We start from the raw sequence: 20,126 nt of genomic DNA, 5'->3' as shown, positions 1-20,126 counted from the left end.
CCAGAGGTGTGAGGCAACAATGCTAACCACTGCACCACCATGCCACCCCGGTTTCTAAGATAAAGCACAAAAAATAACTCAGGACATAAGAGTGTAGCACCCCAGACCCTGTACTGTATAATGGTTGGGGGATATTTACTGAGGAAAGCCGGTTCTGTCTTGAACAAAAAACCTTAGCACTCACAACTAGTGAGATTCTGGTCACATGACCAGGCCTGGCACCCCTGGGAGCTGCGTGCAGACCACCATAGGGCAGCAGTGAGAGCGTAAGCACTGGCTGACTCACATCGGCCCACTGGCAGAAGTACTTGGCCGCATTCCACTGAAGCTTCTGGTTTCTCTTGTTGCCCACCACCGGGGAGCGGCCCCGAGAGAGGCCTCGCTTGGTGATGTTCACATGATGGCCTTTCATCCACTCCGGCCAGTTGCCGCGGTTGCAGCGATGGACGAAACGGGCACATTCAAGGAAGAGGGAGGCCCGTGCCACCACAGGAGCTTCCTGTACAACACAGGAGAACTTCCTGTCAAGGCAGAAAGACGCTCACATCCCCACCCAGGGCCACATGAGCGTTCATGGGAGTTCTACTTATATAAAAATGTTCTGAGGGGAAAAGGAAACATGACTGGTTCAGAGGGATAACCAATCAGATTGTTGAGGAGGCGGGTCCGTGGAACTATAGGAGGCGGAACTAAGCAATCAGATGTCTTGGAAATCAATCAGATGTCTTGGAAATCAATCAGATGTCATGGAAGCTGCATCAACCAAAATCTTCCACTTTAATTCAGACGTTTACCAGGTTCACATGAGGTACAAAGTACAAAGAAATACTTGGAAAGCCTTAGAAATGGATAATATTGTAACACATTCTTTTGGATTTTATAATCAATTAAAAACCCTTCACACAAATAGGCAATAACGTGCTTCATCATGGGAATTTTAATCCTGCATGTGATCTCTGACTAAATCTGCCAAGTCACAGACACGGCCGCAGGACTGATGGGGGAGCTGCAGAGTCATGTAGGCCCCTCACCAGGTCCAGGGCAGCTGCCAGGATGGAGGCGTCTGGGATGGTGCCTGGCTCACAGCAGTTCAGCAGGAACTGGAAGCGCTTCATGCCCTGCCGGATGGCGCCCAGGTTCACCACGTTCTTGTTCTTCATAACATCCTGACTGGCAGCCAGCCGCTCCTGGAAGCCATGACACCCTGGCAGAAAGTCACGGAAAAGAGTATCTCCTCACTGCCCGGCTGTGGCCACTGCAAGCCTGCGAGAGGAGAGCATCTCCAGAGCCCCTGCTTCTGACGCCATGGGTGTGGAGCTCTGCAAAGTCAGTGTCATTGGGGCTAATGATGAAACATGCACTCTTGTGGGAGTTTTACTTACACAAAAATGTTCTGAGGGCAGAAGAAAGAATGATTTGTTCAGAGAGATAACCAATCAGATTGTAGAGGAGGTGGGTCCAAGCAGCTAGAAGAGGCGGGACCAAGATATCTGATTGGTTTGTCCTGCTTCCTCTAGTTCCTTGGACCCACCTTCTCTACAATCTGATTGGCTGTCTCTCTGAACCATTCAGCGTGTGGCTCAGTGGTCGAAGCCTGTGTGCTTGTACTGAGAAGGTCGCTTAGCACATCTGCAGGTCCTTGAGCAAGGCCGTTAACCCCCAGCTCCCTGGGTGCCCCAACAGGTGGCTGCCCTTTGCAAAAAGCTTACACTACAAAGATTTGAGTGAAGTGTAAAGACAATTTTCCCACAGGGGTCGATAAAGCATCTATTATTATTTTTCCTTTTGCAGATTTTTGTATAAGTAAAACTCACATAAGCAACAAGTGCTGTGTGCTGGTGCCCGTTATAGACTGGTGTACATCCATCCACCCATCCATCCCATAACCGATTAACCCGGGGGGAGGTGAGCTGGAGCTTATACCAGGGAACACAGGGCACAAGGCTACAGTTGACCCTAGAATGGATGCCAGTCAAAAGTGCCTATGGCTAGTTATCAAAAATGCAATAAACTATTTAAAATTGAAGATTAAAGAGGTATAGAGCAACTCTGCACTCTTTGGTTTAGGGTTATTAAGACAAATTTACAACCAGCAGAAGACCAGGACCCTTCACACTGACAAAATGCCTTCACACAACTGGGACGTCGACAGAGACAACAGGATTCGACAGCTGAGTCTCAGATTAAGACATTCAGTTACTACAGCAGGGGGCCTGATCTCCTACTGGTCCACCTTCAGCACCTACTGTACGGACGTAGCGGGGCTCATCTTCATCTTTCCACAAAGAAGCAAATCTCAAGAACTCGAGGCAAAACAGCCAAGAAAGACACAGATGTGGAGCAGAAACAGATACGAAAACGGCCAAGAAAAAAGCACGAGTGAACACAAAGACAATCACACGCCGAAATAAATGGGAGCATCCAGACACGAGACGCATGAAATCTCAGGAGGGGTGAGGGACAAGTAAAAAGACAGACAGCAATACCACTAATAGCCACAGATGCGACCAGATGCGTTCCATAAACTTCTGCATTCTAACCCCCCACCCCAAGATGGAAATGCGGTAAAATGCCCCAGACCCATTAATCCGTCTGGTGCAGAATCCGTGTCTTTATGTAATTGCGCACTCTAACTACTTAATGTCAAAGATCATATATGAGACGGGATATTCAAGAGCAGTGTCTTTAATTTCCTTTAATGATTCTAATGGTTGTCTATAGCACCAGGACCTGCCTTGTAAGATAAACACTGGCAAAACTGAAAGGCTGAATGCAATACATCTAGCTTTGAGAGACTTATTATAATAAAAATAATCTATTTTGGTCGGGGTCACAGGCAGCCGGCCCAGATCAGGACGGGAGCCAGTGAGCAGCTGAGCCAGAAGCAGGCTGGGGAGAGTCTCTGACAAGGATGAATTTGTGCAGACAGACCTCAAATCATGAGTGAACTTCTCATAAGGCGCTGGCACGCCCCCTGCTGGATGCAGCGAGCAGCGACGGTCACAGACACAGAGCTTTGCATGGACGATGGCTGGAGAGTCACGACGGGACTGAGCATGGACACGCACAGACAGAGCGGGCGGACGGGGTGGGGGGCGTGCCCCCAGGGGGTCTACCATCTTTTTCTTCGGGGTGGTGGAGCTTGGACGGGTTCCGCCGGCCAGACCGCCATTTACCGAGCCGCTTGAAGAAGTTCTCCTCCTCGTCCCGGCTGTACTCCACCGCACTGCCTTCTGACAGCTTCACCGCACTGGTGAACTTCACCTGTAGGGGGCGACAGAGGTCACTCACACCATGGGTTCCACTGAGGTATTGAAACTGTGAGACGTGTCCCCTGGTGAAGCATGCAGGAATTGCCGGGGGGGGGGGGGGGGGGGCACAGGTGAGTGGAAAAAAAAACAAACAGAATTTTGTGGGCGGGGTTTGAAATTTCAAGAATTGTGCTACCTTCAGAAATATTAAAAATAACACATTATATGCCTCTGCACATTATCTGATGCTAACAAATTAAAATAATTTAAATAAAGGCGCCATGTATTGAATGCATCAACTACTAATAATGTGACGAAAAGTAACGGTGGGAAAGTTGCTCCGTTAATGCTTACATACTTGGAGGAACCGGCGAGAAACTTCTAGCCGGTAGAAGCATTAAAAGAAAATGTGATGGCAAAGCAAAACCTAAAACAAGCAGAAGCAGAAAATATGACGATGCATATTACTTTGTGTGTCTGCGTATGGGTGGGGGGACAGGACAAATATATGGGTCCTAGGGGGGCCCCATCGAAGAAAAGTTTGAATACCGCTGCACTAAAGAAATGTGTCTATAGCACAAGCCACCATGTTCTTCTGCTTGTAGTTAATAACTCATAAGTCTGACTTCCACATCTGCAGTTCCTGCTTTGAATCGATGCCACACTGAGGCCGCCTGACCTTGGAGCTCTGCCGGATGAAGGAGAGCCTGTCCACAGAGCTGATGTCCAGCAAGTCCTCCACGCCGTCCGTCAGGCCCGACAGAGACGAGCGCTTGAGCCAGTTTCCTGCACAGAGACGGCGGTGAGAGGAGAGGGGATGGAGCGCATGGATGTCTGGCAGGGCGGACACCGAGCTGGACGCACGCACATAAGCTTTGGCACGCGGAACTGCACGTGACCACGAGCACGCACGGACACGCAGAGGCGCCATCGAAACACTCCGACGTACACGCACACACGCGCCGAGGCAGAGCGTACGCACACAGACGAACAGTCAGGCCACAAACGCACATACGTAACACAGAGAGGGTGAGTGGGAGGCGGACAGTCCTGTGGCATGCTGGGTACAGAAGGAAAACAAGACAGAAAGATACACAAGAGATAAATTTCACGCTTCCTCCTGATAAAGGGCTGGCTGCTCCAACACTATAAGATCAAAACATGGATGTGTCTCTGAAAGAAGACTCCAGAAGAGGGTGACATTACCGTCCACAGGCCCGGCTCCGCAATCATAACTTCCTTCATTTCAACAGATTTATTAGCGTGTTTGAGTTCTGAGCTGGACAATCTGCACATACTACAGCTACTGGACAACATGCGAAATCCTGAGATGGGTGTAATCAGTAACTGCATTACACCCCTCCGCCCACAAGGGGGCGCCCCTACGCACCGATGGGCAGCTTGAGCTTCTTGCGCAGCGAGATGCGGCGAGAGCGTGAGCGTGAGCGCCGGTCTGTGGTGGTGCCCGAGTGGGCTGTCGTGCACTCCGAGGTGTCCTGCTCCGACTGGCTGCTGGTGTCGCTAGCCGCGCTCTGCGACTTGAACATCTTCCTCCAGAAGTCCTTTCGACCCAGCAATGCTCCGGGAATCTGTTCCTCGCTGACACACACGGGATCGGGGTAAAGATTGGGCCAAGATGGGTAGAGCAGTGTTTCTCAAACCAGACCTTGGGGATCCCCAGACAATCCGTGTGTTTGCTCCCTCTCAGGTCTCAGGGGATTGAGAGAGAGCAAAAGGATGGTCCATCAGGAGGGTCTCAGCGACTGGTTTGGGAAACACTGGGCTAGAGCAGATCACCAGGTCTAAGGCACGTGATGAAAGGAACTACGAGCCTGTGGACAGCAGCCTCTGCAGAAAAGCACAGGGAATTCACATACAGCACTGTGTCCCAATGCGGTCCTTGGGGACCCATAGCCGGTCCACATTTTTGCTCCCTCTGTGCTCCCTGCTAGACAGTTCACGTTTTTGCTCCCTTCCAGCTCCCTACCAAAAATGTGAACTGTCTGTGGGTCCCCGAGGACCAGGTTGAGAAACACTGGTGTACAGGATGCAGAGCGTTCAGGTGAGTGCACTTATCTCCACAGCGTGATTTCTGCTGATGATCTAAATCAGCACAGCTCTTAAAAGAACACTGGCACCCAGACTCGACAGCAGGACGCGTGAGCCTCTTAGGGGGTGCTCAGCTCAGTGACCACGGTGCAGGGCGGGGTACACTCACTGCTCGGGGGTCTGGGGGGGTCTGCTAGAGATCAGACTGCGGCACTCGTCGGCTGTAGTGGAGGGCTGTCCCTTCTCCCCTGGTTCGGACCTAGGCATGCACACGCAGAAGCACACGCACACACGCAGAAGCATACACACACACATACACACGCACACAGAAGCACACACACACACACACACACAGTCAACAAGGCTAACAGATCATAATTCCTGCAGAAGCTGCCACTCCATCACCAGCCTTATCTAACTAACCCATATAGCGCTACCTAATAAAACTGACCTGTCTCATTTGCCTTAGTCGTTCCTCTGCAGAACAATACCCTGCTTCTCATAAGACTGACCCAGAGCGACAGACACCCGACTCCCCAACCGAAAGCGTCACTGGGCTCGAAGCCAGAAGACTTTCGGTAGTACTGTGTCACCGCTGACCCAATTAACCGAGCCACAGGATGCCACTTATGCTCTCTTGTAGAGCCACACGGCTCGGGGCAGACTCCTGACGGGGACACGGACTGCGGCTGCATGGGCAGGTGGTCTCTACGGTTTCACCTCCAGACGTCACAGACACAAGGGTCCAGCTGTGTTACTTTTAAGGTGTGTGAATCACTTACATAGAGAGTTCTGTGCAAAGATGGACGATGAGGTGTAATAAGGAAATGATGAGGATGTTATGGGAGTGTAATAAAGGTATAATGACTGCGTGAAGTAGGAGTAATAAGGGAGTAATGAGGGTGCAATGCGGGAGTAATGTTGGTATGATGCCGGTGTAATGACGAAGTGATGGGATGTAATTAGGTTGTGATGGGAGTGTAAAGTAGGTGCAATGAGAGAGTATCGAAGGAGTAATGAGGGTGCAAGGTGGGAGATGGTGTAATCTAGGTGTAAAGAGGGAGTAATGAGGGTGAGAGGAGATGAATGTAGGTGTAATGAAGGTGTGATGAGGGTGTGATGGAACTGTAATGTAAGTGTAATGTCAATGTAATGAGGGTGTGATGAGGGTGTGATGGGAGTGTAATGTCAATGTAACGAGGGTGTAATGAGAGTATGATGGCAGTGTAATGTAGGTGTAATGTCAGCGTAATGAGGGTGCGATTGCAATGTAATTAGGGTTGTAATGAGAGTGTGATGGGAGTGTGATGTAGTTGTAATGTCAATGGTATGTAGGTGTAATGAAAGTGTAATGAAGTACACCTTCTGGTCCCAGTCTGCTTGGGCTCCTCCTTTTCCTCCGGCTTCTTTGTTGTGGTGAGCTTCTCCGCGCTGTCCAGGAGCGCGCTCAGTGCTACTCGCCGGAACACATTCCCATGGGACTCCTTGATGAACTGGACCAGCTGACGAATGTCACAGTACAGGCCCTGTGTGTGACGGGTGTGTGTAGAGACATAAACATGGAGAGAAGACAAAGAAAAATGATTTTCTCTGCTTTTCACCAAATATAAAAGCATCTGAAGTGCAATAAGTGGAAGAACGTGTCCACAGGCATCACAGCTACGACCCGCTACACAGTGAGAACCAAAGTAGAGGTATGGAGTGGCAGGTGACGACGGACAGCTTGCTGATATGACAGTAATGGCATTCCAGGGATGCTGGAAATCTCCCAACTCCCACCAACTTACAAAAGAAAAGTCCCCCCCCTCCCCATTGGTCAAAAAACGCTGAAGACCATGGGGCTTGAATCACTCAACATATTTCCGCATGCCAAGAGTATATATAGTACATATACATTCACCCATTCATCCATCATGCAACAGCATATTCAGTATAGACACCATGGTGGTATTGCAAAAGGTATATTTCTATAATAATACTGGTGAACTGGATTAACATCTGAACAGTGAAGAAGCAGAAAGACCCAGACAGAAGACAGGATATTCTGGTGAACCAATGTCTATATGGGGAGCAGGAGTCAACATGGACTTGACAGCGCCTGATAATAGTAACTAGGCTAAACGTACTGGACGTAAGTGACACTATCGTCACTGTGGACACTGGGTCAGTGCTGAAGGCACAAGCTTGTACTTAGCCATGAAACTGCAGCAGAACTCGTGATTTCAGCTGTATCGTTTCTCTTCTGTAATAAAAGAATAGTATCTTTCAAAATGTCTTGGCTCATAAACAGATTATTAGAGTATTATAGAGGACACAATCATGGATTAATCAACATTACGCAGCCTTAGATCCACACACTTAACCCAAGGGCCTCTGCATCACCCTTTATACACCCTCGGGCCATTGCTGTACTCTACCACACCCTTTATACACCCTCAGTCCCCTTGCTGTACTCTACCACACCCTTTATACACCCTCAGTCCCCTTGCTGTACTCTACCACACCCTTTATATGCCCTTGGGCCCTTTGCTGTACTCTACCACACCCTTTAAATGCCTCGGGCTCCTTGTTGTACTTTGACTGGAGTTCAGCTGCTCATTTATTGCCTCTGTTCCTGTGTGAGTGAACACGTGTATTGAAGAGTATCCTGGTCTTGAGTGGTGTTTCACAATTGATCAGGTCAGGGTCTCTCTAATCTCAAAAAAACACATCTAAGGGTTATCTTGAGAAGATGCAAGATCTGGGTGAGCCGGATTGTGCCGGGATGGGTGTCCATTTGCTGATGGCTGTGAAATCTCACCAGATTCTCTGGGCTGTGCAGCTCGTGGGTGGTGGAAGCACAGCGTGTTATCAGGGACTTGAACATGCAGCCCACGACCACCGTCTCCATGCTCTGTGCTACAGACTTGCTGTCCCCTGTAGTAAAATTGTTTCCAAAGCCGGCTTTGTCTGGGGGCAAAGAGAGAGGACAAACCACTAAATACATTGACAGGGGTGTTTTCAGGTCAGACCCACACATTACATGATGCAGGGGAACCCAAATCCCACGACTCAAGCGCAGGTGAGAAGCAAATGAAGAGAGTCTGCGGTCTAAATTATGTATATATATCCTACTAAAGTACATAACCTGCTCCAAAGATTAAAGTTCTCAAAATGGGGTAAGACCTTTAAATATAGTTGTTAGGTATTTCATTTCAGATGGATGGCGATGTTTTTTTCTGGGTCAAATCTAGAGTGTGCAAACGAGGACATTCCCTAGACTGTGGGCACCAGAAGGGACATGATGCCTGTGGAAGCCTTTTTAGCTTTGGACAGTAATGTATCTACCCAGGATTATTTTTCCACCTTCCAGGACCTCTCACCTGCACTGATGGACTCTGCAGTAGAGTAGATTTGGGCACAGTTGGTGTCAGACCAGCACAGACAAACCCACTGAGAGAGAACATGGAGCCACAAACCAAACAGACTCTCGTCTCTGCCTCTGTTTCACAGGCACACAGACAGACTCCTCTACGGGCCTCTGTGGTTCTTTATCATCCGCAGATCTCATCCGCAGTAGAACTATCCCATCACTGGAAGAGAAGGTACTAAAGCCAGTTGCTCCCTGTCTATTTAACCTTATTGTCAAGGTCACTGTTGCCAGTGGCAATTGCATAGCTGTAAGAATGAAGTGGCCATAGCGATTTTGCCTGGAAACATCTTTAATCCTTCTGGTGCAGAGGGGTATGGCTGGAAGGGCGATGGATGACAGGCTCGATCGATGAAGGATCCAACTGGAAGTCCAACACAGAGCTGAGGTGTGCACGATAGCTGGAATCTCACATGGGAGTGGTGGAACATTTGTGCACTAGCTGCAGAATATACAGAACTTGCCTACGCACGACAATGCATCTTGTTCCACTAGGGGATGCAAATGTAGACCGGTTCCCTGTTGCACTGTCAGTTTGGTTCCCCTTGGGGTAAAAATCCACCATACTGCTCTTCAGGATCAATTCTATGTTCTGACTCTTAGTGGGGCTCAGCCCTCAGTAAGGTTGCAACTTTCAATCTAAAGAAATGCAGGATGCCAACTTTTCAGGGGCACTAAGACAAAAAAAATACGGTGGGTGGTGGCTGATGCCCTCATAAATAGGATCTAGAACCACTTAAGCTTAGTTTTATCCTCCGCAGTCTGCCCAGTATTACACTACTCACTGTCTGTGTTTATTATGTGACCAAAGCATGGACATGTAAATTGCCATTTTATATCAGAATGTAAATCACAGACCAGAGTGCATCATGGAGGACGCCAGTTCTCCAGCCAGTGGGGCTGAAGACCAGTTACAGATGTAACTGGGTCTGCTGGGCTCTGCCACTAACATCCCAAATGACTTTTGGAAACTCATGATAAGCAGCCACATATTACAAAAAACTACGTTCAGTGCCAGCTCAGCCTCTACACCCAGCAACGTTTTTGATGTCAACTACTGGCTATATCCATCCATCCATCCATCCATCCATCCATCCATCCATCCATCCATCCATCCATCCATCCATCCATCCATCCATCCATCTTGTATATTTGCATATCCAGCACAGAATCAACAATTAAATTCTTTCATTATAAATTCTTTGGAATATAAAGTGCCTTGTTTCAGTATGTTTTTAAGACATTTCTTTTTCAGAATTTTTTTTCTGCTAAACTAAAACACCGAGTCTCGCATTGCTTAAAATATTCCATTATGGAGTTACTCATGTGAAGTATTGTCTCTAAAACAGCAGTCGCATGTTCAGCAGCGCTACACGTCGGTATGACGTACACGTCCCCTTACTGTCTGTGATGGGCTCCATGCAGAAGCCCAGCAGAGCATGTAGGAAGTCCACCACATTGTTGAGAGAGTCCTTGGTGACGTATTCCCTCATGGTCTGCCGGAACTGCATCTTGTCCAACTTGTAGAGCCGGGTTAGACAGCTCTGGGCCTGAAACGGTTGCAAGAGTTGTTACTAGTGAAAGGAGAGAGTTTTCAAAGCGGCTAACCATGAATGAATGTAGTATAAAGATTACATCTCTACCACATCCATAGTATATCATCTATACTCCACACTCAGAACACATCATATATACTCCATTTTGCATATTCCACAGCCACAACACATCATGTATACTCTGTCATCTATAACCTACAGCCACTAATATTCCACAGCCACACTCATACTATGTAACTCCACCAACTATACTGTGTACCCAAAGTAGATCATGTATCATCTATACTCCAAACCAGCACATCATGCATACTCCATACCTACTGTACAGTGGATTACTTAAACCACATCATCTATACTCCACAGTCATACCACATCATCAATACCCTACAGCTACACTCCACTGCCATCCTCCACACTCAGCATCTCGCCTGCATCCTCAGCCGGTCTCCTGAGAGCCCCCGATGGCCTTCGCCGCAGCCGTATGCGCAGCCCAGAGACTTCACAATCTTGATGAGCATGGTGAGGGCCAGCCGGTGCGTGCTCAGTGGGGGGGCACCCTCCTGAAAGTACGGGGGGAGGTGAAAACTCTTACTCTGGTAGAAATTTGAGCCCAGAGGTACAATATGCTCTGTCAATCTGATGATGCTGGTGTACAGGCAGTTGTCAGGTTATCAATGAGATCCGTTCCCCAAGTCTGTCTTTAAGTCGAATTTGGAGGTTAGCTGGAAAAATAACAATACAGTACATAATAATAATGATAATAATTATACAGTAATATTAATTATACAGTAACAATAAAAGTAACTACATATGGTGCTGTATCGTACCGTGAGCTGATAAACCGCTGAAGCCGTGCAATGTTTTCACGAGCATTACAAAGTTATGCGTGTGTTCCTTAATATGATCCATTGTATTTAACCCAAATGTTTAATTTAATAGCCTTTATGGCAGTCTGTTCCTAAGTATGAGTTGTCCATAAATCAGACTTTCTTAACTCAGGACCTGCCTATGTTCAATTCAACTTGAAACCTCGCAGAGAAGATCCTGATGGTAAAGTGGCCTGATCGACAGAAATAATAAAAAAAAAAACAAACATATTTTTTAGTCTTTAAAGCTTGTATAAAACATCCATCTTCCAGCTGCCTGTCCAATACAGGGTCATGTGACGGGGGCTGGGTGGAGAGGTGAAGCCATTTCAGACAGCAAAGGGTGGAAGGCAGGAGAACACCCTGGATGGATAGCCAGTTCATACCAAGCAGTTGCTAGACATTGAAATCAATACTAAAATCGTTTGTATTAAAAGGTGCTTTGATTTTCAGATCAGATTACATCGCCCAGGGAGAGAACATACACCACATAAATAAAACGTGGCAAGACAATAGATGTTGAACAGAAACATTAAGGCTGTCATCTTTACTGATAGGGGCTCTTTGTTTTTAATGCACACACGCTAGGATCCTTATCAGTCCCTCGTCATTCTCGCAGCTGTTTCAGCACACTTTGCCAGGAGAGATCGTCCATTGCGTGTGCAGCTGTGTTTGACACAGCCTGATCATGCGCATGATAGCTGTGGCTATTTTTGGGGCCACTGACATCTGATTAACGGGGCTCCATACTGCAGATTTAATGAGGGCTGAAGGAACCACCCACCTTGCTCTCTTTCTCTTTGTTGTTCTTAGCCTCATCTTCACTGCCTCCCCCACCTCCCCCACCTCCTCCACCACCTCCTCCGCTTCCGCCGCCGTCTCCGCCCCCGCCACCCCCCGCAGGTGCACCCGCGGCGGCCCCGGGCACGCCCCACGGGGAGGTGGTGGCGGTTTGGCCGACGGTCTCCTTGGTGCGCGTCTCATGATTCTCCTTGTCTTCCATGTGGCTGGACCTGCTCCTGGCGTTGGGGACCACACCCAGCTGGAGCAGGCATTCGATGATGTTGAGGGCCACGTCGCAGATGCGTGAGCTGATATCGTGGGCCAGCACCGCATAGAGCGCGTGCATCACGGCCTGCAAGAAGGACCAAACCAAGGAGACAGGCTAGTTTTGAGATAAGGTGCTAACATGTTAGGTTTGTACCCAATACCACACAGATCACAGATGACCACTAAGATTTGAGACTGTCCTTGCTGGGGTCTCACTCACGGTCAGGTCCAGCATGCCGTTCTTCAGGATGAAGTTGTTTGTGCCGTCGATGTTGTCGCCCTCCTCCAGGCAGGAATAGTTGATGCAGGAGTCAGTCAGACTGCGGGGAAGGTTGGCACACGCCAGAGGTTCACTGACCAGCTCGGCCGCTGGTACCGGGTTGCACAACTTCTTCACATGCTCCGTGAAGAAGTCGGCATAGCCCACGTTGAAGGAGGCCACCGTGGTGTTGAACGTTGCCATGGTGATGGTGGAGATCTGGGAACGCACTGGAGGATGGAGGAGATGTGGATTGAGGGGCTGTCAACCAATAGGCCTGTAAGGTCCTGATATGTCAGCCTGAGCTCGGCCTAAGCCCATGGCATTCAGGCTTGACCTGATCCGAGCCCGAATATTATCCGGAGCCTGAGACCGACTTAAATCCGACGCCAACCTTTACAATGTGATGTTGTGTAGGTTCATGCACATGCAATAAACACATGGGCGCCTTGTCATACATTCAAATGCAATGTTTCAAAAGCCTGAATGCGCGAAAAATTCTGAAAAAAGTCTGGCTTGAATTAGTTGTTGAGCTTGGGTGCCCTTGGGCTCCGTCGGGCCCGTTTGGGCCCCATTGGGCCCCATTGGGCTTGAAGGCGTATAATAGTCTGCAGCGTCCTGCTGAGCTGCCTTTAGCCTGACTTATCAATCCATCAACTGCTTTAAAGGTTTCAGTGGATGGAAAAGTCCCAGAGCTGTACTCCAGCCTTGATCTCACAGCCTGAACTTCCACATCCAGCTCAGCCTTGATAGGTCTGTTTAAATGGTTGGTATATATTGGGGCCATAGAAACCCAACAAAATCAGGCAGCTTCAGATGCTAACAGAAAATATTCAGAGGTTATAAGAACTGCCATCTTGCTCAACAGTGCTCCAGTTTATGCAGAGAGCTGCCTCTCTCGTCAGGGTGCCCCCTTACCTTCCTTGACGGTGTTGTCGCTGTGGCTGTTGGAATGGTCAGGCAAGTCCCTCAGCAGAGTGTGGTGAGAGTGCGAGTGCTTGGCGCCCAAGCTGTCCATGTCTCCAGCCGTATCCGTGCTGCCCCGCCTTGTGAATTTCCCTGGAGTGCACGAGTAGATACAGGGACCATTCAGGACACCGTTCCAGGCCCAGAGGCTGTAATCATAACTGGTAGGCAAAGGATCCAAAAGTAAACCAGTTCATAATACATTGACCCATCCATCCTATAACCTCTTATACTATTTAAGGGTGCCGGGGGGGGGATGTGGGGGTGGAGCCTATCACAGACTGCATAAGACTGAGGAAGTACTTCTCAACTCAGTCCTCTGGGATCCCCAGACAGTCTGCATTTTTGCTCCTTCTCAGCTCCCAACTAATGAAGAACACCTAATATCTGTTCTCGATTGCCATGGAGCTGGGAAGAAGGCTTCCGAGGACTGGTTTGTGAAACACTGGATGGAGGTACACCTTGGATAGGTTGCTAGTCCACCACAGGAAACACATGCATGCACACACAATCATACATTATGGGTAATTTATAGGTGCTTTGAACAACGGGAGAAAACCAGAATGAAATCCCAGCAACAAGGGAAGTACACGTAAACTCCACACGCACACAGAAAGTGCGGGATTCAAACGCCCCAAACATGAGGAAACAGAGCTACCCACTGAACCACTGGGGTCTGAATCCCTTCTCTCGAAGCGAACGCACGTAAACCTACCAACCTTGAGAAAGTTTATTTGAATTTGGCATGTCTCTATATGCCCATCAGGCCGAAGCGGAGCTGCAATGGTCCCACGGTGCCACTTGCACAAAGGACTGACCTACTTTTCACGCTGACTCACCGAGTTATCTAACAGGTACCAAGGCAACCGGAGACAAACAAGGCAAAGCCAGCTGGCTGATTAGAAAAACCCACCCCTCCCCTTTTAATAAGTTCCTAAGCCTCAGAGCCACAGTGAGAGGTAAGCATAGGTCTTTTATTTTGATTTGACTTTTAAGTGAATGAGCTTTCAGGCACACAGGCTTCCTTACCCCCAAGAGCCAATGGGGCTTAACCATTACACCTTATTGCTGGTACTTGACCATACCCATTATGGTAGCCTGCCAGCCGCTCCGGTCCAGGCCCCTACGATCATCCCCCAGGCCTGAGAAGCTGCCGAAGGAGAACGTGCTGCGTGTGGGTGAGACATCCAGGTGGTCCTCGTGCAAGAGGAAGGGCACGCCCATACGGCGCTGCCGCTTCTTGCCCGTGTGGTGGAAAGGGATGGAGCCCTTGCGTTCCCGGTCCTCACGCCGATTCTTAAACTGGGGGAGGGAAGGAGATTGAGCTGACCTTTGGTAGGCACCTCAGGAGACAGGCCTGGCTTTAAACTGAGGATGAAGATCAGCTACTCAATGCAACGAGCACCAAGCACAACAGAGTAGGGAGAGCCGGCATGGATCAGTGAAACAGTGCTTCTTCTCCAGGCAAGAAAGCAAGAAGGTCTGCTCAATGATCTTTCCAGGTTCCATGAGCTCCAGGACTAATCTCCAGGTGGAACTGTGTGAGAAGGTGCCACGTCCATACCTTCTTGAAGATGTTCATGCCCAGGTCAGAGGCGAGGTCAGGGATGGCCTGTCTCCGGAGGTTGGTCATGGACACTTTGGAGAAGGTTTCAGAGCTCAAAGATTTCTCCTCTTCATTGCACTTCTGGGTCATGTCCTGGGTGGGGGGGTGGGGGTGGGGGGGGGGGGGAGGGGGGGCAGAGGAGGAGTCGGTATCCCACACCCAAAATTTACCATTTTTTCTCAGATTCTTATTCCTTCTTCGGGCACTTTCTTTGACCTCTGACATATTTTATACATCTTCATGGTCTTTGTTTCTTATTGTAATACCAAATACGAAGGAGTTTCAGCTGCAGTTTCATGTATGAAAAGTTTTTTATTATTGTCGTTGTTACTGTTCTTTAAAACTGCCTACAATAACCACTGGAAACGTTTAACGACTGACCAGTGACTGGGTGGATTCAGAAAGAATGGGGGGGGGGGCTGTAGAAGCCCCATGTCACCCTGCCCTCCCATTGCTCTCGTTACCTGTGTCTTGTGGGTGTTGACCAGGGAGGGGGCAGCGGCCACCATGGAGCTGCTACGTGGGCGGGGCAGGGGCGTGGCATGCAGTTCGGCCGGCCTCTCCGGCTTCTCCTCCAGGATCTGCCGGAGACGCTGCAGGTAGAAGGTAAGGGCCCAGTGCACGCCCTCCTCTGTCCAGTGAGGCTGAAGCAGACAGCGAAGCACGGCCACGTCGAAGTAGGTGGCGTAACGGGACCGCTGCATCATGGGAAGGCCACCGTGGGACCTGTGGGCCGATGCATGAAGCTGCTTTGAGCCGGTCTCCTATCCTGAACTTGATTATTGCCATGATGTTGTTCCTTATCCAACAGTCTCAGAACTAGATACATATGGGGGGACTTGCACAACAAGTTTATTGTCAATGTGAAAACACGGAAAATTGTGCCATATGGACACTGATTAAGCTGAATCGCACAAAACAAAGCAGATTTTGAAATCCACTCTCTGTCATTGATGCTTGTCATCAACGACAAAAAGTCCAATTCACATACCAGTACTTCTGAAGTAACTTAGCGATCCCCGTCCGTTTCAAGTATGCTTACAATATTATGAAATATGATGGCAACATTATTTCTGGCAATTTATCGAGCTGAAATATGTGCATCACTGTGAAGGTCCTCACAGTTAATAATATAATAACGTTTCTGGAAGAGAAACATGAAGGCAGCTCAGACGGAATGGGAATTAGAGCTGTACTGTGCACAGACCAGACCGGCCAGAACATGCTTGGAGATTCTGTTGCAGGATCTGCGGCATTGCCAGAGACTGCAAGACAGTGCCGTGGTGCAGGAATGAAGGTCACGCTGTCAGACCGCGGCCGTGTTCAGCATATCTGAGCCGAGTGCCTGATGCCTCTGCACTTCAGATGGAGAGGAGGCTGCATGCTGTGAAACACGCGCTCCGCCCCCACTCCAGTGTACGTGTCTGCGCATTTTGAATGATGTCAGGTGTCCCGCTGTAGCCAGGTTGCCGTGGCGACCACATCAGCGTCATCGGCTTGCCAGTGATGACGGCTTCAGATCTGCAGTGCTGTGCTGTCAGTGTGTGCTGCATTAATCAGGGACGCAAGTAAAGCCAGTCTGTCTTACACAGCATCACCTTACCCTGCCTGTCTGTCTGCCACGCATAGCCCCTTCTTATCCTGTCTGTCTGCCTCAAACAGCCCCACCTTACCCTGCCTGTCTGTCTGCCTCACAGTTTCACTTGACCCTGCCTGTCTGTCTGCCTCACACAGCCTCACTTTACCCCGCTAATCTGTATACCTCACACAGTTTCACCTTACCTTGTCTATCTGCTTCACACAGCCTCACCTTACCCTGCCCGTCTGTCTTCCTCCCTAATCAGCTCTACAGAACTGTTGTTCTGCACCAACAATAAGAAAAATCTAGGCCTTAATAATAAAGGAAAAAGAAGGGCATCATATTAAAAGACAGATGAGGGCCATAATTCTAGTCCATGTAGTCATTCCGCTCCTTGGAGCTGCATTAATATTTCAGCTCCTTTCCAACCCTCTCCCACATCTTCGGTGTGATTACATTTGACTCCTGCTCCTCCAAAGTCATTAACAAATTCAGCCTGTCTGAAGAGACCTGCTGTCCCCTGGGTCCCGGGACTTCCATGGAAGAAGCCCTTTAGCAGAAAGAAGCAGTCGGCCTCCCCTGTCACGCCACTAATGAGCAGTTTTTCTGTGCTCGTCTCCTTCCTCTGATTGGTGGTAAACCGAGGTGCAGATATGGGATTGGAAGTGAAGGAGGGGCTTAGTCATGATGACGTTACGGTATTGGTTCCCACTCTGAGCTTATTAGGATTCGTTTTTCTGTGGACCCCAGAGACGCCCCGATTTACTGCAAGCAGGCCAGAATGAATGGCTCGGTGACTTTGAACTGGTTCCGTTTCTGTTCTAGTCTCATCCCTACTTCCGAACACGGCGGCGACGCAGCAAGCTGCAGACGTGACCTTCAACTTTACCGTGACACAGCAGAGGCAAGGAACGCAAGACTTTACAAGACGAGACTGGGCGTCAGACATCTCGAACTGCCGCCTGACAGGATTAGGAAGTGGAATCAGCGCAGTTCATCTGCCATCACAAATAAATGGATTTGAGAAAAGGCTTATTGAAGGCCCTCGAGGCAGAACTGCCACAAGCTCCCGTCGTACCATGTGCTTTTTATACTTAATCTGCGACAAAAACGCATGTGGTACTTTACCATACTTGCAAGTCCGGTCATAAATGATGCAATAACTGCAGAGAGCAGGAGCCAAACGTTAAGCTCTGTTATATTCCTGCTCCGCTAAGCTCTCGATGCCGAAAGTGAGCATAAAAACAAACCCGATTACTTCCGTGCGATTATCTCGCCGGTAAAACCGGTGTGGGTCCCGTTATCAGCGCCTGGGGTGTGCCGGGTCGCACCCGGGAGTACGGAGGCCAATGTCACCAGCAAGCTGAACATGCACAGGCTCCTCCACCCTCACCTGTGCGGCACACACAGCCAAACACCAAGAAACCAGGGGCTTGGAGGTAGCCTGGGTCCTCGTCTTACTAAGGAATCAATTTGAAATGAAAGACCTGCCACACATACGATCTAATGAACAAGCAGCTTAGATGGAGACCAGTCTTCTACTCGGCACGCCCGGTTAGTGCGCTTATTTCAGTGCTCATCGACATACTTCTTCTGCGCCAGCCCCCTGTCTCGAGGAAGCTGCTGCGAAGGCCCGCCTCCTTCCACAGAATTTCCACGTCGACAGCTCTGCCTGCCCGTCAGCACAGGGGAGAAATCCGATTGGGTGGTTTCACACACCACCTGGAAACCCTGAGAAAAACAAAAGAGTTAATCAGTGATAACTAAAAATGCCTTTCGAAAACCCTCCCTGAGCCCGTCCCCTTGAGAAAGCATCCCAGAGGAGATGGGTGATGGACACATAAGGCAGGGAGGCACGTACCATTGGACCAGGGTTGCTGGGACCACCGGGGCTGCACTGGTTATTGGGTGGCGAGTTCCTTTTGGCTGCAGGGGGTGAACACAACAGGCTGAAAGACGGCTGGTGTCCACGATGGCAGGGCGCTTAAGCACTGACACACGGGCGGGTTTTAAGAGGGTTTCACACGCCTGTGTTCACTCGCCTCAACACCTTTCAGCTCCCCAGTGCACATTTCACCCAACCGTGAGCCCCACATGTACCGGTCTCTAATTAAAATCACACACAGGTTCCTGCATACACAGTCACGGCCCAACAGAACAATCTACAGCTCAGGGACAGAACGGCGGGGGACGTCCCCAGCCATGTTTGAATCCCGGGGCGGCCCACCTGTCACTATGTTCCTCACGGGCTTGATGAGGGCGGAGAAGGCCGGCACGTCAGGCTGCCGGTGTTCCCACATGGCCTGCCAGATCACCAGCCCGCTGGTCAGCCGGAAGGTCAGGTCCGACTCCTGCGGGACACACCGTGGGGCCGTAAGGCACCCGAATGAGTTCATGGCACAAACAGGCTGGCACTGCAACTCCACCTCCCTGAATGTGACGAGGCCATATCTGCATCCTCTGGCATACGGCAGAGAATTTCACGCCCAGACCCCATATTTTGGGAGCCCTCCTGTGGACACCGTGTGGGCAACTGATCTAAAGGAATTCCTGTCACTCTTTGATGATTTATTTGGGTAATGTTTAAGGTGGCTGGAGGTAGCTAGTACCATGCATAAAATAATTCTCCCAGGCATCACCATTTTATATGGGAATCTGACACTGCCAGTTAGTGGGAGAAGTGGGAGCCAGATCGATTTCTCCACCACGAGACCATTCAGCCCCATCCACACAGATCAATACCAGGCGGTCCCCAGGGATGGGACGGGGGGCGGGGACCTTGATGCGGTTGACGAGCGGCGCGAAGAGGAAGACGAAGAGCTCCACGGTGGCCATGCTCTTATGGAAGAGCTTGGCGCGGGCATGCTCGTCCTCGTCCAGCGAGCCGCTGCAGTGGGGACCTCCTCCCGGGGAGCCCTGGTTCCCCAGCGGCTGCAGGAACGCACTGCTTCCACTGCCCGACCAGCCATGACCCAAGCCTGCCTCCTGGTGGCACTCCTGGGCAGCCTCCAGCAGCATCCAGTGCAGGGTGTGCAGCAGCTTGGTCTCCGCCACACCCAGCTTGTCCTGGTGACCTGGGGGTGGGCGGGTGGGTCAAGGGGCAGAGGTTAAGGGTCAGAGGTCACGACACGGGCTTAAAATTAATCAGTTTTGGGGCAGGTCTGCTAGGCTAACCTAATAATATCTTTAATCTACTGCTGCCCTCTGGAAGAAAAAGCCATTTCACAAGCGTGAGGCCATAAGCCATCCTGACAACCCAAAAGAATAACAAGAGGCACAGCTCACTGGGAGCGGAATCAGTGCCTTCCTGGTGAGCTCCTTACCACAAAGGAGAGGCAGTTCTCGGGCAGAGCAATCATGATCATACAACAATGAGCACTTTTTACATCTAACGTAGAATTACCTTCAAGATGAAGAGAAAATAGATCTATAGGGAAGACAAATCTATAAACCGACTGAGAAAAAAAATATATACACGCCTTCAAATGCAGTGTTATTTAAAGGATGACAGTAGGAAGCGGTCAGTGTGACATAT

General features: G+C 49.7%; 1 protein-coding gene across 5 annotated transcripts in view; it reads right to left on the bottom strand.

Moving 5' to 3' along the window:
* The window catches only part of LOC125710240 (protein unc-80 homolog), a 47,811-nt gene that overhangs the window by 24,699 nt on the left and 2,986 nt on the right, over positions 1–20,126 (bottom strand). For 2 of the 5 annotated variants that reach the window (XM_048979778.1, XM_048979780.1), the window contains exons 5-23: positions 19,370–19,665; positions 18,819–18,942; positions 18,453–18,517; positions 18,180–18,322; positions 15,477–15,738; positions 14,971–15,105; positions 14,492–14,708; positions 13,359–13,499; positions 12,402–12,670; positions 11,916–12,266; positions 10,694–10,825; positions 10,100–10,259; positions 8,101–8,249; positions 6,663–6,826; positions 4,642–4,850; positions 3,931–4,037; positions 3,117–3,264; positions 1,032–1,204; positions 287–499 (exon numbers count right to left, since the gene is read on the bottom strand). In XM_048979778.1, the coding sequence (XP_048835735.1) occupies positions 287–499; positions 1,032–1,204; positions 3,117–3,264; positions 3,931–4,037; positions 4,642–4,850; positions 6,663–6,826; positions 8,101–8,249; positions 10,100–10,259; positions 10,694–10,825; positions 11,916–12,266; positions 12,402–12,670; positions 13,359–13,499; positions 14,492–14,708; positions 14,971–15,105; positions 15,477–15,738; positions 18,180–18,322; positions 18,453–18,517; positions 18,819–18,942; positions 19,370–19,665 (3,458 nt within the window). Of the gene's footprint in view, positions 1–286; positions 500–1,031; positions 1,205–3,116; positions 3,265–3,930; positions 4,038–4,266; positions 4,312–4,641; positions 4,851–5,469; positions 5,560–6,662; positions 6,827–8,100; positions 8,250–10,099; positions 10,260–10,693; positions 10,826–11,915; positions 12,267–12,401; positions 12,671–13,358; positions 13,500–14,491; positions 14,709–14,970; positions 15,106–15,476; positions 15,739–18,179; positions 18,323–18,452; positions 18,518–18,818; positions 18,943–19,369; positions 19,666–20,126 lie in introns of all 5 variants that reach the window. The other 3 variants (XM_048979775.1, XM_048979776.1, XM_048979777.1) reach the window with 3 other exon arrangements.

This window comes from Brienomyrus brachyistius, chromosome 16, assembly GCF_023856365.1.
Source record: "Brienomyrus brachyistius isolate T26 chromosome 16, BBRACH_0.4, whole genome shotgun sequence".
Lineage (NCBI taxonomy): Eukaryota > Metazoa > Chordata > Actinopteri > Osteoglossiformes > Mormyridae > Brienomyrus > Brienomyrus brachyistius.
Note: the sequence above shows the minus strand (reverse complement) of the source record. Positions and strands in the feature narration are given on the sequence as shown.